We start from the raw sequence: 17,536 nt of genomic DNA, 5'->3' as shown, positions 1-17,536 counted from the left end.
ACCAATCTGTAATTTTTTTTTACCAAATTTAGAAATAAATAAAAATTCGCTCGACTTTTCTTCAAAATAAGGTATCAGTTGGCCAAGTAGGAGTTTTGGATCTTCGCGTTTTTTAGATGTACAGCGCTTCTTTAAAAGCACCCTGAGTATAAAAATTTATACAAAATTATACAATTTGTTCCAGATCGACTTGTCAACAACGAAAGTATGACCAGATTGTACAGGCAACGGCAAATTGATATTACTTGACCTCAAACTCGGGTTTGAACTCCAATAATAACGCAAGAGTGAAGAAAAATGGAAAACGAGAGTCTGTTGTTCTGATCTTAAAACCTTGTGTACTCACATAATTTCAAGTATAATTTCCAATCCTTTTCACTGATTTCAAGCGATTTTGCAAGACTGACAATTTAAGTGCAATTTCAAATCTCTAAAATCGATTTCAAGTGAACAACTCTTTGCATACAATATTACAAAAAATTGCATAACCGTCGCGGTAAGATTCACGTTATAGTGCCAATTACACTTGAAGCGATTGAAACCGCGCTACATGTTTCAAAAACTTCACACCCGCTTTACGAATTTTGTACTTCTTTGAAAAATATCATGTACGTTTATGCCAATATTTTTTCACAGAAAAATCATTACACACCCTTATAAACGTAATGGAAAATATTTTTAACCCGAATAAGACAATCGATGTATAGGAATTCACTACATCTAGTGCTACTGTATTACTTAAAAAAAAAAAATGAAAATAAAAAAAAAAAGAGAGACGGCTAAAAAATGTCGTAAAAACTGCTCCGTACTAGGGTTTATATATGCATAATTGTCGGAGTGGTAAGCAAACTTCAGTATACACTGATTTGTCGATGGATATGCTGAAAAGCCGAGATTTCAAGAACAGAAGTATCGCAGCAACTTATGGGCGAATAGCAGACTTCTGATTACGACAAACCGTCGCAACGATTCGCTCACAAAATGACCAAGGCCTCGGTAATATGATTAGGTGAAATTGATTGGCTGTAAGTAATACGACAGAGTGACAGAGACCGAGACCGAACGACCTCAATCCATTTCCTCGTCCCTGCTACTGCAGGCGAATATTTTTGAAGGCACTCGCTCGGACTACCGTCTCAAAAACACAGACTTCGGTGTATCGAAATAGCGCGCTTAAATATTTGAAATTATTATTTAATCCGATATCTGGCTAGACAGACGAAAGGTGTAACTCGATTCATCTCGTCTTACCGAGAACTGACTGTTCTCACTATCCGCAAGCGCTACGCATTTGGCAGAGTTGAAGTATCCTCTGTCAATGGTATTGGCGAAATATTGTATCATCACTTTCCTCACGGACTGGTAAAAGAGACCTTGAACACACACTGGTTATACTTCCAACTTCCATTATTCACTGTAGGCAGATCGATGGTCACATGATACTTTGTAAAACACTGTGAGATTATAATACAGCTATTACAAGGCTCTTGGCCAATGAATAATTTTGAACTCTCTTAAATCCTTGTCAAAATTGCAGATCTTAAATTTCATTTATTAACTCGAGTCCGTAGGGAAACGTTTTCCGGCGTTCTCTTTTTTTTTTTTCTTTTTTTCACTTGTTAGCGGTAGTGTCGAGCATTTGCAAAGTCTACTTAATTAGTTTATATTTCTGCGCGGGTAAAAAAATATTAAACTAACCGTTCAGCGAGCAATCCATAACGTATTTAGTTAAGCAACAAATCATCAATATTCCAGGCGAATGGCCATCGAAGCATGGCTTTCGTTACGTTCGAACGATCGTTTATAAATTTTATCAATTTCAATTAGTTACCGTTTTTGCATTATATAAGGTACTACTTTCTACGTTGTACGATGTGCGTGAGGTCAGGGATGCCAACTCCAAGCCGAAAGTAAAAGTGAGTGGGATAGAGGTAAAGAGGGAAGTCTACGAGGCGAATACGCAAGAGTGAGTGAAACGTACGAGAAGCGAGTATGAGAGGAAAAAAGAGAGAGTGGGCGCGTGTATTCCATGCCAACTGAGAGGATATTTTCCCTGACCCCCGCCAATTTGCTTTATTATTTTTTATATGATTCCACAACCTAAGAAAAGCACTCACCATTTTTTGCAGATTTTTCGTCCCAACCATTATTTTTAAAAAAATGTTACAAACCCTTTTATGGTCCTAAAAAAAAACTCTCGATTTTTATTTTTTTACAAAAATTCACATAATTTCTGGGTCCCAAAACAAACATTTCGAGCCACAGTTCAGAGTGGAGAATTGATATTTTGTGTTTTCCAAATATTTTCTTAGAAGAATAATTTTTCTTATTTTGTATGTATACAAATTGTAAATTTGCTTCATTATTTTTTGTATGATTCTACAACCTAAAAAAAGCACTCACCATTTTTTTCAGATTTTTCGTCCCAACCATTCTTTTTTAAAAAATGTTACAAACATAACATATGTTTTGTATACGTACAAAATAAGAAAAATTATTCCTCTAAAAAAATATTTAAAAAATAAAAAAAAATCAATTCTCCACTCTGAACTATGGATCAAAATGTTCGTCTTCGGAACTAGAAATTACGTTAATTTTTGTAAAAAAAAATAAAAAATGGCGTTTTTTTTTAGGACCATAAAAGGGTTTGTAACATTTTTTAAAAAAGAATGGTTGGGACGAAAGGTCTGAAAAAAATGGCGAGTGCTTTTTTCAGGTTGTAGAATCATATAAAAAATAATGAAGCAAATTGGCGGGGGTCAGGGAAAATGTCCTCTCAGTTGGCATGGAATACCTCATATACAGGGTGGTATTTTCTTATCGCCTCAGGCGAGTATCTCGAAAACTAGAAGAGATACAAGAAAAAGTTTCGTACAAAACCTGGAGGGTTTTAAGGGGGGAAAGATAATGCTGATAGGGGTCGATTTGTGAATTGCGTCACTTTCTAAAAATTTTTTTGTTCGTTATTTTGGATAGGGAACACGTATATAATATTGACTATGACCGGCTGATAGCGAGTTTGAAGATAAATTCAAAATCGTAAAAAAAAATGTTTATTCTCGAAAATTTTCAAGAAGTGAAGTACGCGAGCATTTTTTGCTGAGACAAGACATTAATCCCCAAAGTTTGATTACTTTTTTGAGACGCTTCATGACTCGTAGTTTTTTCAAGCAATGGGGATTGATGCTTGACTTTGATAGAAAGTGGTTGAGTATTTCACTTTTTGAAAATTCAGAACAATTTAGCAAAAATTCTGAAATTTTTCCTAATAATTGTGAAAATTTTTTGGACAATTTTGAAAGACTAAAGCATTAATTTCACGTATTTGAATTTGGTTTCGAACCCGCTAGGAGATTTACGCACTAGAATTTTGGTCGTATCCTTATGTCAGAAGAAAATATAATCCGGATGATTTTCGATACAGAAAAATCTGATTTTCCCGACTATGAATGCCGTTTTAGGTCGAATCCTCAGAAACCGCGACAAAACACATTTTTTTCTCAAGAAATAAAGTTTTTTTTTTTTTTTACAATCTCGAAATTTGATCTCCAAATCGATTTCTTCATGTGAAAGATAGTTCGGCAGCTGCAAAGTAGTTTTTTTTTTTTACAGAAAAAAAAACTGACATTTTTTATCTAAACGAAACATTTTCATATTATTTACATTTTTGGCTCTGAATTCAATAGCACTGAACTTGTTCAAAATAGTCTTCCGAATAAAAGGATATATCGTAGAGTGAAATCAAAGAGTTTAATAAATGGATAATTTTTAAATAATTTTAAACGAAGCAAAGACACGTGTCTAAGCTGTTCTTGATAAGTCAAGTGTTTTCTATTTTTAAAATTTTCAAAGAGATCTTCACATCTCACCAATAAAATAATTTTACAAATGCACAACGCAGAGTTTCCTCTTCATAAAATTAATACAGCGTATGGATTTTTGGCCATCCAGCCTCTTCGACGTGGAACACGTTGAAAATCAAGACATAACGAGGATCATATTTAATTGCCATCTAGCGATATTCCGATCTAATCGTCACGTGGCACGCATATACCTGGTTATGGCATAACACAAAGGTTTGCTGAATAATGCAAATAACAACGTACATGTTCACGAAACTTGTGTCATTAAGTATTCATCATTCCACGTATAAGCAGCTATGAAATTATATCCATTTCACATCTAGGTATACGTAGTGCAATCCAGGTCACGTGATTGTTGGTAATTTTGCAATATATACGCATGTGGCAACATAATCGATGCGTTATCACTAATTATATGCGCGTAGTGCAATAGCGACCAGCGAGACATGGTATTATAATCGAGATACGCAAGTTCATCCGTCGATTGGACTTCGCCAAGCGGAACAATGTGTTTTACGACAAATAATTCAACTGTCGCTCGTAAAATGTTCGGGCAATATTTTTTAAAGGGCGTAATTACGGTCGGGTGTACAAACGTTTTTCCTGCACGTAAATTAATTATTCTACTTAAATATACTCAATTACCGGTTAAATTTTTGAGAATTTGCACAACGCGTTTTTGTTTCGTATGGTATAAATGAAAATTAATACATTACGTGCAAAGTGTTGTATGAATGATAATTATGCAATTCCGACACACTTAGATATCAAAATATATAATACCGTAATAATGTCTGATAAAAGTGTGCTCGTTTTGTTCGTTTTTTTACTTTTTCGATAAATTCTTCTTTTACCATTTCGTGCGTTTTTACTTCTCATCGCCTATGGTGATATTATAAGAAGAGTATCGACTTCGGTCGAAAACAACTTTTTCCAATTTCAATGAATCTTTACGTTCTTGGACCTCTAGGTATCCAAAACACGGGTTAGTAAGAAAATGTAAAAAAAAATGTCGATCCGTCTATCGGTCTGCTTGTCTGTCCTGACAAACTCCGCGATGGTTTAAATAAAATAAAATGTATACATGAATAAAAATTTTTTTTTCCTAAGGCACAAAATATTATGACGTTGAATATTGCGTGGGAGGGTGCGTAGAACTTAATACAACCGTTAAAAAATGACACAAATAGAATCCTGATTATCATTATTCCTAGAGGACACGCACGTCAGTTTGCTACAATTAAAAAAAATTATAAACTGGATGCGATTATGAGCGAATACCACTGTTTGAGAAATGAGTATGACAAGAGTAACAGTGTTACCAGAAACAAATGGCTAAATATTAGATAAGCGTTCGTGCGAAAAACTATAAGTATACATGTAGCAATAAATGTTTTTAATTTACTGGAGGAGAAGGAAGAGAAATTTAAAATATTCAAAAGTAAAAAATTGAATTACTATTAAGGAAAAACTATAAGTAGAATACATTATAAAATGTTATGTGTAATGAAGTAAGGAATTTGAAAAAAAAAAATTTTTTTAATTAATTAAAATGGCATGTTTTTTTTGTTTTTCTATGATGTTTTTCGTTAACGAAAAGATAACAGGAAAAATAATTTTACTGTGAATAAATTGCGTTCAGTTGGGTAAATTTTAGTAATAAGTTAGTTTTCAAGTCCACTCCTGTATACGGATACCTTTTTTATGGTATGCAATAATTAAATCTGAAATTTACACAATTTCGTATTAAAATACTATTTTTACGTCGTGTCTTTGCCGCTTAGATAAGTTGACCCCGGTTAAACGAGGTTTCACTTTCACCAAAAGTATTTGATCGGAAAATTCCATGAGACGTTCTTTTCCACAGAATCCAGTCCCTCGTCATGTCTTCTGTACAAATTTATGTATTCTGACGAATAGCTATAATTATATGTTAATAGTGCAAATAACGCTTATTTCTTTGGAATATTATATAGCACTTTATTAAATTTCGTTTTTGTTTTTTGTTTTTTGTTTTTTTGTATCCTTTTAGTTAGGACGGCGTACATACCTGGCAGGTGTATGTATGGTGATATTAGATACCAGCTGTGCTGCCACTTACAATAATACAAATTCGGCGAAAAACAAACATCTCGACAACCGTGGGCACAAATTACTAAATATTATCTGTACAATGATCGCCCCAGGTAAAAGACGCCGGTTTAAATTTAGCATACACTGATTGTAAGAGAACTTTTTAGTTCCGTTTACCGCTCAGTGTTGCGAAAATTTAATGCTTGTGCAAAAATAAATTGATGTTAAAGTCTTATTTAACTGAAAAATGAACATAACAAATGAAATTTTCCTCAAGAACACTTTACACTTGGAGTGTGGCGTTACTGCGGAGGGCAAATTCAGTTTTCATGGCGAAGTCCACGAAAGACTTTACATTAGAAAAACTGATCGATTCCACGGAAAATATAAAGCGAAATTGCGACTTAGCACACGAGTAGAGAATACAGTTTTATAACGAATTTCACGCAGCTCATTCGAGGATGAGTTTTTGTAATAACGAAATTAGTGGAGTCAACTCCGGAGTCACGCTAGATTTTAACGAGGAATACGACAAAAGCCCACCCTTGACGTTGTTGTCTCGCGCGCACGACTCTCGAGGTTTCTTTCTCCAATTAGTTTGCCACTGTCTTGTTTATGAAACTCGTGACCAAAACGAAATAGCTGACTCGCAACGTGCCATAAATCATTCGTCTCCCTGAAAATTACAAACTAAAGAAAATTACCTTTGACTTTAATTGATACGTCTTCGTACGTGCATCTGGTTTCATGATTTCGCCTATAGCTACACGAGCCTCTCAGTCATTTTTTCGATTACATATACGAAATAGGAGCTAGAATTAGAAACATTCCATGCGCGTTGGAAACAATCCCCGTAGAACAACCCCATCGGAGATCCAGCCCAGAAAAATCCACCGGAGAAGAAAAAAATTGTTTCAACAAAATGCCAGGTGCTCTGATTTGAAGTCATTCAGGAGCCTTCCGGTTTCCAATGGTAAATATTTGTAATTTGTTGTACGCGTACAACGCCCGATGGCCAACCAAGATTAAAAATCTGCTGTAATCTTTAAAACTGATCGCATGGTGTTCTTTTTCACGATAAAAAGTTTTCCGTCTTTACAGCTAACAGGAAATAACCGTTTCATTTTCAATCCAAAAAGTCGTATCTCGCAACATTTTTCAAAAACGAGCATACACTTTTTTAGCAGTATCAAGGGTAAAGTAATATGGTTTACGCCCATCTGGTCACTCTTCTGGTTGAAGAGCTCCTGATTTTCGACTTATGAGGGAGTTGCGTTTCAATGTTGGATATACGTCCTTGTGGCAGTAAGGTCTTTGATATATCTGATCAAAAACTAAAATTTCTGCAACTAAATCCGAGTCCCGATAATGTATCATTGCGTCACTTCTCAGGGTTCGTTCAAATACCAGAATAACTTATTATCGGAACTCGGTCCCAGTAACAGCAGCCGAAATTTTTGATTGAGCTTGAGTCGAAGTAATAAAAGGCACCCTCCTCTTGATTCTAGGCATACTGGAGAGCGACGGATAATAAATTTTCAGGCTAAGAACGGATTGCCTGAATATAACGATTTAATAGAATAAATTTTCGGGTTGTGCATGGTATAATATTATACAACCCTTTCGGACCTGAAGGATAATTGGAACTTGGTACATCTTGGGAGTACATGCCAAATGTTGAATTCGTGGTGGAAAAATTAAATGAAGTAATCGGTGTAATGTAGGAAGTACTATGATATTGGTTTGAACTTGAATTACAAAAGATATACGAAACTGATCAATATCATCTAAACCCGAATTCGACTAAAGCGTAGAGTACAATGTAAGGCAGGTTCGAAAAAGTTACGAAAAATTCTGTAGGTACTAAGTTACAAAGAATGATTTCAATCTTTCCAAAGAAAAAAGTACTCATCGAAGTTGGACATCAAAAATTTATTGCTACATTTATTTCAAATTTATTGCCCAGCGGATATGATGCAAAGTAGTATAAGAAAGTTTATCGGTGTCGAAGCCCGTTAAGAGATTAACAATTTAATTTATAATGTTTCAACTGGGAAAAAGGCTGCAATGTTTTATTATTTACCAAACAATCATCTCCAGACTCCCACTCATCGTGCGGGAATCGCCATTTTTGTGCTCTTCTATCAAAAAATACTATTTGACATATCCGTTGACCCTTCCCGATTCCTCTTCATTCTCACCCAATCAGTTTTTATGATTATTTCGAATTGCATTTGGAATTTTTCCATTAAAGACCAAATTGCTATTGAATTCTGAAGTATGAAGTGCAGAACGATGTTAAAATTGTAACGTTAACACATCACTGGCTGAATCGTTATTGTACAAAAAGAAACATACGCGTTTGTTGTGCAAACTCAATGTGTAGCAAATCATATTCTGATCTCGAAAAATAATAATTTTTTTCGATACTTCGTTAACTTAGTGTATCTAGCTTTGATTTCGCGGTGCATTAAGTTTTTCCTGTAATAACGATATTAATAATTTAAAAATCAATTTTGATACAATCTGGATCATTATTATACAAAGAGGGTTAAACCATTTAATAAAGTACAGCAGAAAATTATACACCTACGTTTACAAGTAAACAACAATTATATGACATTAAAATTGCCTCTCTTAATATGCCGAAGTCATAAGGGTGTTGTTGCTGGTTGTACGTGAATATTCGCATAAGAAGACAGAAACTAAAGGGACGTTCTCAAAAAAAAAAAAAATGTAGACCGCAGAATTTAACCTGTGATCGTAAGCCAAATAACAAATCCGAAGAACGCTTCGATCCGACCATACAAAAAATCATTTCGGTCACTATTGGAACTCTTGCGAAACTACTCAAAACTCTTATCAGAATCCCTTGGTCGGAATTAATTCTCGTCATATGCAACGAAGAGGCTATATTTTTCACTGTAACAATTAACGATTTTGCAAAAATGGGATACCGATTTTCACGTGATTTTTTGCTATTTCGAACAATCAGAACTATTGCACGTATTCCGAGTATGTAAGTATCTAACTATTCGATTATTATTCAAAACGCGTAAAAAAAATCGTTTTTCTTCTTTCAAAAATGAGGTATTCCTCAAGGTTGCACCGCTTTTTTTTAGAATCATTTTCCAAAGCTTTGTCGGCCAAAACTATTTTCGAGAATTCCGAAGAACTCTAGAACACTTTGAGGGGGTTCGTTCAAGGCCTCCCATAAAAAATTAATTTTTTGCAAAACTGGGTGTCAAGTTTACAGAAATACACACAGTCTTATATTTTTTCCGACTAATTTTATGAACATAGCATAATACCAACGCAAAATTACGGCATTTTAAATATGTGTTATTACAATTTCTCCGACTTTCGCTTGAGATATTTTTGGTCGAGGTAATTCGTGGAGGACCACATGATATTCTTATCACATGTTACAGTCAATATCGCAAATGTCAAGGTTTAATTTGAGCTTCGTTTAGTTTATTCTACGTGGTACGACCCAACCGGTAAAACGATTTTTATGCTAAAAATGTCAGAGTCTACATATGATGCACTAGTTTTGCAGCTTAGCGTACATAACAGACGCATGCTAACTGATGGAATTTTTCAATGACTAGAAGTTTGTTGTCCCAGCTGGCTTGTCGCCGTACTCACTATGCGCATGTATATTTCAACACATATATTCCCTACGTTTATATAGACACCTAAAAAACACAATTTGAATCATCCGCGCGCATTTGGGCAACATGCAATCAAACACGGGTTGCATATTTATCATATTTGAAACAGTCGAATCGTACGGCCGTTAATCCGTGACCTCAATACGAAAGCTAATAGTACTCGACTTTCAACTATCCCAAGTTGAACGCATACTCCTCGGATCTCGATCGTAAAATCCCGGTAGGCAAGCGACTGACACGTTCGATTAATAAGACGGCTTACCTTAATGTGGTTTTGTCTGTCTTGTGGAATTGCGTGTTAAACGGCTCGTACCGATAAAAAAAAAGCTCCCAGATCGCTAACACGGTTTCTTACAACCCCAGGGGCACCTAGGATCACTTACCATCAGAGTACAGGTCACGAAAATTCGCCCAAGGGTAACCGTCTTTGAATTCTTCCGTTAACTACTCGGTGCAACTACACGCGCGAGTCACCATTCGCCCACGATACGTTGATACAAGACACGATCGGTGCAACTTATCGAAATAATCATGAATCGGTCATACGTTGACCTGTGACCAATTTTTTAATGATTAATATTCGCAAATAATAATAAAGCTGACTATACGTGTAATCGACAAACTTGAAAAAAAATATTCACCACGCGGATTGTTGCGGGTATAAAATCGATCGAGATCGTTGCAGTCAAGGCATATTTTCAACCACGCGTTATGAAACTGCCACAAATACGTGCGACGGAATTGCCAGATCCAATTGCGGCGGAAGGTAGCAGGATATGAAATTAGTTTTAATGTAAGTATTATAAGACACTTGGCATTCAGCCTATCCTGCGTGAATCGCCGCTGCAGATATCTGCAACAGGCAACAGGCGAAACGTGCGAATACATAGATCGTTCAAGATCTCGAGTCAATTAAATGGCATAAATGTTTTTTGCCGGTTCCGAGATAGAGATCTCATTGAGAATTATAAATACTACGTTACTTACCAGCTGCAGCTGTTTCTATTTGCCACATGCTAGGCACTTTGAAAGTACATCACTGACAACATAACCCACGCACAAAAATACACCAGCCATATTGTTTACTGGTCCGTATTACACTTCAGCTGCCCGTAAACTTAGGGCCGTGTATACATACATCCAGCGTTCCACTAACTCGGTACTTTTAGCGCTATCTGTGTGAGGATTTTGGAACTTGTTTACAGCGTGCCGCCGCCTCAACGTCGTCGATGACGCGATTGGCTATCTTTGCAATTGATAATGCAACCACCTGTAACAGCACCGGTATGGTAGGGAACTACGTACAGCTTGTCTGTTCGGTTGAGTTGCAGCTACGTCACAGAGTATGACGTCATATCAAAAATAAATTGCTACTTACATCTCTAGGGTCTGTTATTTTTCTGATCGAGCATATTTCACTCATCATTTCAATTTACAGGAAACATTTGAGGATGAAAAATGCGCGTTTAATGATGGTGTAATAACCAAAGAATCGAGACTTATGTTTTCAGCACCATATTGATAAGTTGATATTACCCATGGTGCTTAATTAAACATTGAATTATTTTTAAACCATTTTGGTTACAAATCTTGATATAATAAAACAACAACGTTCTCCGCGTATTTAAGTACAAATTTTTGTGGACAGAAGAAATAATATAATTATGCTCGATTAGAACGAAGAAATTTCGATGTTTTTTGTACAGATTTCGGAGTATTGGTAATACTATTGTTGAATAAAATGTTTTCAACTTCTCATGACATGATTGTGTGTTAGTTTATAACTTCATCTTTGCCAAAATTGTAGTTATTGCAAGTTTTCGTACGCTTTTTCAGTACGATTTAAATTATTCGACTTTGTACTCCTGTTGCCGGAAGTCCTCTTTTTCTTAGCTACTATGTGTTTTTTGACACCTCTACCCATTTTTAAAAGGCAAATATTATCTGGTGCAACACAATTTCGATCAGAGTGGTTCTGTCTTCACTACTTGACCTGGCAATAGTAAGCTAAGGCATGACTGTCACTACTTTTGAATTATAAAATTACTCAACTTCTCCATGTTTTCCGCATTAAAAATTATAATTTTTCAGATATTTTGTATCTTAGAAAATTAAAATAATGAACAAAAAAGACATGATGAATTGCTACAAGTTTATGTAACATATTTGAAAATAAAGTATCACAGTAGAATTAAGATTAAAAGATAAAATATGAAGATTGTATAAGTAAAAATTAAAGATATGGATGCATAAATATATTTGTAGAAATACCAAATTATTGCGAAGTAAAATAAATGAATGTAAGGTGTAAGTTCAAAAACATGAAAATGTATGAATAAACGGAATTATTATTAGGTCTTTTTACTTTACTTCTATTCAACTTTTTCATTCGTAACTGAAACACGCATACACAGCTATGACAATTAATTCGCTCGTACTTTTGAAACTGTGAAATTTTGACTTTCAAATTTTAGTTTTTTCAGAAATTTGACAAAATTCACCGATTTTTCTATGATTTTTCTATTGATAATTATTAATTTGACAAAATTTACTGACTTTTCTATGATTTTTCTATTTATAATTATTAATTTGACAAAATTCACCGACTTTTCTATGATTGTTCTATTGATAATTCATTTTATTTACCATATATGGATACGGAATAAATTTGGAACGACCACACACCCTGAATCCAGTAAGCATAATAATTTGTTACCTCTGTATTTTGCATACTGGGGCAGCTACAATTTATTCAACACTATATTTAAAAAAATAATTCTACAGCAATAGCCGTGAAATAATAAATCATGTGAAATTTTTATTTATTGCATGGCATTTTTATTTTTTGATACTTGTTGCGTAATAATCACACTTTTTCTCAGTGGCTTGATTTCATTTTCAAGGCGCTTCATTTTCCGTCTCAACTTATTATTATCAGCTTTCAAACTTAATGTTTTTCTCTGCATTCTCTTGACTTGTCGGTGTAATGATAATATTTCTGCATTCCTTTGATTCAATAGATCCTGTAGGATGTTTGCATCAGTAGTATTGCTCAAATGACTTTGAATAGATCTTTCCCGAGTCATACTGTTCAAAAATTTGTTTAGGATTGGGATTCCACCCTCTATGGTTTCTCCAGATCTGTGGTTCAAAAATAAAAATTAGCTCAATTGTAAAAAGTCTTAGTCACAAGTATCGTATTCTTACTAATCGCTGAAAGATGTTATATTCAACTAATACCGTTTGATGGCCAATCTGCTGATAGAAGTTTTATCTGATAACGACGGCACAATGATTTTGGCTGAAGTAGCGTAAGCATCGGGTTCAACTGATCGTGAAATCATAGAATCATCCTCAATTTCTTCGTTGATCCAGAAATCTGCGATACACTAATATGAATTAAAAATGTATATACTTTTTCACACGAGTCACACATTTGACGAACCATTTAATCACCTTCATTTTCATCTGACAACGACGATGCAATAGTTTTGGCCAAAGTAGCGCAAGTGTTTGATTTAACTGAAGTCATAGAATCATCCTCGATTTTTTCTTCGATCCAAAAATCTGCGATACACAAATATAAGTTGACAACGTATTATGTCGTCTAAGTCACACAGTTGACAAAGCATGTAATTACCTTTATTTGTTGATAAATATAAAGTTGGTAGACTACATTCTTTCAATAATCGTTTACCACGGACTAACCCATAACGAAAACAGCTGTTTTCAAAATGCAACGAGCATATTGTTGTTCGACTTCCTACAACCATGTCGCTTTTTCCAATGTTGTCTAACCATTGTTGCCTTTGAACTTTGTTTGAAGGAAATCTGAAGTATTTAAAAAATTACACTTTCAACCCTGTGATTTTGATTAATTTTTATCTTAAGTTGTTAATCCTTTTATATTCATATACAAGAACCAAACCTTACTTTCACATTTTATGCACTTACTTATGGAAAGATCTTCGAGGTCCTAGATTCCCTCGCCTCTTGCACACAAAACAAGTGTACACCATATTTTACGATTTTTTCTTTAAAAAAAAAGTGCATCAGACTGTGTATAAAATACTATCAAAACTGTCTTCGTATCAAACACTTCGCCGTGATGATGTCTATAGCCCTCTAGTTCTCCCTGCAACGACCAATCAATTTCTTGGAGACTGCATGTCTTCTCCCGTCCCACTTGGTATAATTGTTTATGGTTCAAACGCAGCAATCGATCGAGTTCGTATGAAAATAAAATTTGGAGCTTAAAAATTTGACACCATGTTTTAATTGTTATTCGATGTTGGAATAAAATAGCACCTAAATCCCTAATAAATATTACCGATGTTGGAGTTATCGAAGTTATGAGCATTCATCGAAACCTATATCGTTGATTAGAGATAATATAAAGTCAACGGAAATCTATATTTTGCAATTTCTCCACTGAGTTTTTAAGAGTTGAATTTCCAAAGTATGAGTATATTTGAATTAATTAATATGTCAGTCAATCCAAGTAGCAAATGACAATCTCAATCCTAAAAATGAGTAGCTTCGTGTCATCAACTTGATGCTCATCAATAATAAATATTAATACCATGTAAATCAACCGACCTGTACTTGATGTATTACTCAGTTTATTGAAGAAGCGAAAAATAACAATCAGTTTATGTATAAAAAAAAAAAAAGGAAACCAAACACTGAAATGAAAACAACAATAAACATTAAGAGTTCAGTAGGGAAGGAATGAATGCATGATAAATAGTCACATTTTAAACTGAATTCTTTATTAGCTGCTGAAGCATAAATCAATATTATCACATTTTGGTGAAAGCACTATTATTGGAGAAAGTAAAAAAAATTCAATAACGCTATCAATACTATCAATTTTTCATTTAGATCATATCAGCGAGATCAGATATTGGAATTTTCCAGCTTGACTTTAGAGAGATCCACCACGGAGCCGAAGAACCAGATGAAGAGTAGACTCCTTCTGAATGTTGTAGTCTGAAAGGGTACGCCCATCTTCCAACTGTTTCCCTGCGAATATCAACCTCTGCTGGTCTGGAGGAATTCCTTCTTTGTCTTGGATTTTGGCCTTGACATTTTCAATTGTGTCAGACGCCTCAACCTCCAAGGTGATAGTTTTGCCGGTCAAGGTTTTGACAAAGATCTGCATACCGCCACGTAGTCGGAGAACCAGATGAAGGGTGGACTCCTTTTGAATATTATAGTCGGAAAGAGTACGCCCATCTTCCAGCTGTTTTCCAGCAAAAATTAATCTCTGCTGGTCTGGTGGGATTCCCTCCTTGTCTTGAATTTTTGCTTTCACGTTCTCTATTGTATCAGATGCCTCGACTTCCAAAGTAATTGTCTTTCCAGTGAGAGTTTTGACAAAAATTTGCATACCTCCACGCAGCCTCAAAACCAGATGTAAGGTTGATTCCTTTTGAATGTTGTAGTCAGACAAGGTTCGTCCATCTTCAAGCTGCTTTCCAGCAAAGATGAGTCGCTGTTGGTCTGGTGGAATGCCTTCTTTGTCTTGGATTTTGGCTTTTACGTTCTCAATTGTGTCGGAGGCCTCGACTTCCAAGGTAATGGTTTTGCCAGTAAGAGTCTTCACAAAAATTTGCATCCCTCCTCGCAGCCGAAGGACAAGGTGCAGGGTGGATTCTTTTTGGATGTTGTAGTCCGAAAGAGTGCGACCATCTTCGAGTTGTTTTCCAGCAAAGATCAAACGCTGCTGGTCTGGAGGAATTCCCTCTTTGTCCTGAATTTTAGCTTTCACATTCTCAATAGTGTCCGAAGCCTCAACCTCCAACGTGATTGTCTTTCCAGTTAATGTTTTGACAAAAATTTGCATCCCACCACGTAGTCGGAGAACCAAGTGAAGAGTAGATTCTTTCTGAATATTGTAGTCTGATAAGGTCCGTCCGTCTTCAAGCTGCTTGCCAGCAAAGATCAAACGCTGCTGGTCTGGAGGAATTCCCTCCTTGTCTTGAATTTTCGCCTTTACATTTTCAATAGTGTCGGAGGCCTCGACTTCCAACGTGATGGTTTTGCCAGTGAGAGTCTTGACGAAAATTTGCATTCCACCTCTCAGTCGAAGAACTAAATGTAAGGTGGATTCTTTCTGAATATTGTAGTCCGACAACGTACGTCCGTCTTCAAGCTGCTTGCCGGCAAAGATCAAACGCTGCTGATCTGGAGGAATTCCCTCTTTGTCTTGAATCTTTGCCTTTACATTTTCAATAGTGTCGGAGGCCTCGACTTCCAACGTGATGGTTTTACCAGTTAGGGTCTTGACAAAGATTTGCATACCTCCACGGAGACGAAGGACAAGATGAAGAGTTGATTCTTTCTGGATGTTGTAATCAGAAAGCGTACGGCCATCCTCAAGCTGTTTGCCGGCAAAGATCAACCTCTGCTGGTCTGGTGGGATTCCCTCCTTGTCTTGAATTTTCGCCTTCACGTTTTCAATTGTGTCCGAAGCCTCTACTTCAAGGGTAATAGTTTTGCCAGTTAAGGTCTTGACGAAGATCTGCATACCTCCGCGGAGACGAAGGACCAGATGAAGAGTAGATTCCTTCTGGATGTTATAATCGGAAAGAGTGCGGCCATCCTCGAGCTGTTTTCCGGCAAAGATTAATCTCTGCTGGTCTGGTGGGATTCCCTCTTTGTCCTGGATCTTTGCTTTCACATTTTCAATCGTGTCAGAAGCCTCAACTTCAAGGGTGATGGTTTTGCCAGTTAAGGTCTTCACGAAGATCTGCATACCTCCGCGAAGACGAAGGACTAGATGGAGGGTGGATTCCTTTTGGATGTTATAATCGGAAAGGGTGCGGCCATCTTCGAGCTGTTTTCCTGCAAAGATCAATCTCTGCTGGTCTGGTGGAATTCCCTCTTTGTCCTGAATCTTGGCCTTCACATTTTCGATCGTATCAGATGCTTCAACTTCGAGGGTGATGGTCTTCCCCGTCAAGGTCTTGACAAAAATCTGCATGTTTATCTGAAACGACGAAAACACGATGTAAGAACAGTGTAGTCGTGGATCAATAAGTTTGGCAGTTTTCACAAAATGGCGGACAACGCAACAACGGAATTGAGGGCGAAAATCGATTAAATCTAAAACTTTCAAGAGCTGATAGGAAAAACTTGGAAATCAGTTTAATCCGTGAAGAAATACTAAACGCAGTAATAATAGTGACGAGTTGAAGTAGTACCGTTAGGTTTGAGACCTGCAGATTCTGATCAATGATGGAAAACTAATGGCGACATGTCGACAAAGGACGGTTGTGAAACAAAGCCGTGAACAAAGGAGGCAGTACAGTTTTCCACACACAAGAAAAACTCGGGGAAGGAATTGAACGGATATTTGATATTTACCTGTTGTGAAACTTATTAATAACGCGATTAAATGCAACGCAAAAACTGAACTATTAATGACTTCGAATAGACTGCTCGTACAAACTCGGCGTCAGCTTCGTAACTAAATATCAGGGCCACCGTGCATCTGGCATTTATAGACACCCGAGCCAATGGAGAAGAAACGCGTGATTGGTGCGAACGAACCTGCGCGGACGTTCCTATTAGCTGAAATTCAGCTGCGTCACGTACCTTGAACTAACGTCGACGAATCTCATTGGTTTGTGGAACAAAGCGATCTCTAGAATATTCTTTGCTCACTGTGAGTAAAAATACCTTATCTACCATTAAATTGATGCGGTATCTGGAACGTGCTCGTTTTTATGATTAAAATATTTGTTTGACCACTGCGAATTTCACAAAGTATAAGCGGAGTAACCGAAACTCTTTTTACATTTTCTTGATATTGGTCTTCCGTTGCTGGAGACCAGATGGCACCATAAGGCACAAACTCAAGGATGGTTACGTTAAAAATGTCCGAAACACATAAACTATCAGCTTCTGTTCATTTGTTTG

General features: G+C 36.1%; 3 protein-coding genes across 10 annotated transcripts in view; all 3 read right to left on the bottom strand.

The window, feature by feature from the left end:
• The window catches only part of LOC124299489 (phospholipid-transporting ATPase ID), a 122,346-nt gene extending 111,616 nt beyond the window's left edge, over positions 1-10,730 (bottom strand). For 5 of the 8 annotated variants that reach the window (XM_046752709.1, XM_046752711.1, XM_046752704.1 and 2 more), the window contains exon 1: positions 10,598-10,730. The gene's annotated coding sequence lies outside the window, so the exon portion shown is untranslated. The remainder of the gene's footprint in view (positions 1-10,597) is intronic. The other 3 variants (XM_046752706.1, XM_046752705.1, XM_046752710.1) reach the window with 2 other exon arrangements.
• Positions 10,731-12,188: 1,458 nt separating this feature from the next.
• On the bottom strand, positions 12,189-14,216 carry LOC124301194 (uncharacterized). Its single transcript, XM_046755968.1, has 5 exons — positions 13,565-14,216; positions 13,251-13,441; positions 13,067-13,177; positions 12,851-12,989; positions 12,189-12,751 (listed from the first exon to the last, which is right to left on the bottom strand). The coding sequence occupies exons 1-5, from the start codon at positions 13,627-13,629 to the stop codon at positions 12,433-12,435; spliced, it is 825 nt and encodes a 274-aa protein (XP_046611924.1). The 5' UTR covers positions 13,630-14,216; the 3' UTR covers positions 12,189-12,432.
• A 144-nt stretch (positions 14,217-14,360) lies between these two features.
• On the bottom strand, positions 14,361-17,138 carry LOC124301193 (polyubiquitin-A). The gene is made up of 2 exons (XM_046755966.1): positions 16,982-17,138; positions 14,361-16,604 (listed from the first exon to the last, which is right to left on the bottom strand). Exon 2 carries the CDS (start codon positions 16,596-16,598, stop codon positions 14,538-14,540), a length of 2,061 nt encoding a protein of 686 aa, XP_046611922.1. The 5' UTR covers positions 16,599-16,604; positions 16,982-17,138; the 3' UTR covers positions 14,361-14,537.
• Between the last annotated feature and the right edge of the window lie 398 nt (positions 17,139-17,536).

Source organism: Neodiprion virginianus, chromosome 3 (genome assembly GCF_021901495.1).
Source record: "Neodiprion virginianus isolate iyNeoVirg1 chromosome 3, iyNeoVirg1.1, whole genome shotgun sequence".
Classification (NCBI taxonomy): domain Eukaryota; kingdom Metazoa; phylum Arthropoda; class Insecta; order Hymenoptera; family Diprionidae; genus Neodiprion; species Neodiprion virginianus.
This window is presented reverse-complemented; position numbering and strand designations above follow the sequence as displayed.

Bases quoted from the DNA above. Each gene is read 5' to 3' on its own strand.
- LOC124301194 (XM_046755968.1), bottom strand. From the start codon at position 13,629: ATGGTGTACACTTGTTTTGTGTGCAAGAGGCGAGGGAATCTAGGACCT. The intron at 13,178-13,250 runs GTAATTACATGC...TGTGTATCGCAG, and splicing joins ATATTTATCAACAAATAAAG to ATTTTTGGATCGAAGAAAAA. The intron at 12,990-13,066 runs GTGATTAAATGG...AGTGTATCGCAG, and splicing joins GTTGTCAGATGAAAATGAAG to ATTTCTGGATCAACGAAGAA.
- LOC124301193 (XM_046755966.1), bottom strand. From the start codon at position 16,598: ATGCAGATTTTTGTCAAGACCTTGACGGGGAAGACCATCACCCTCGAA.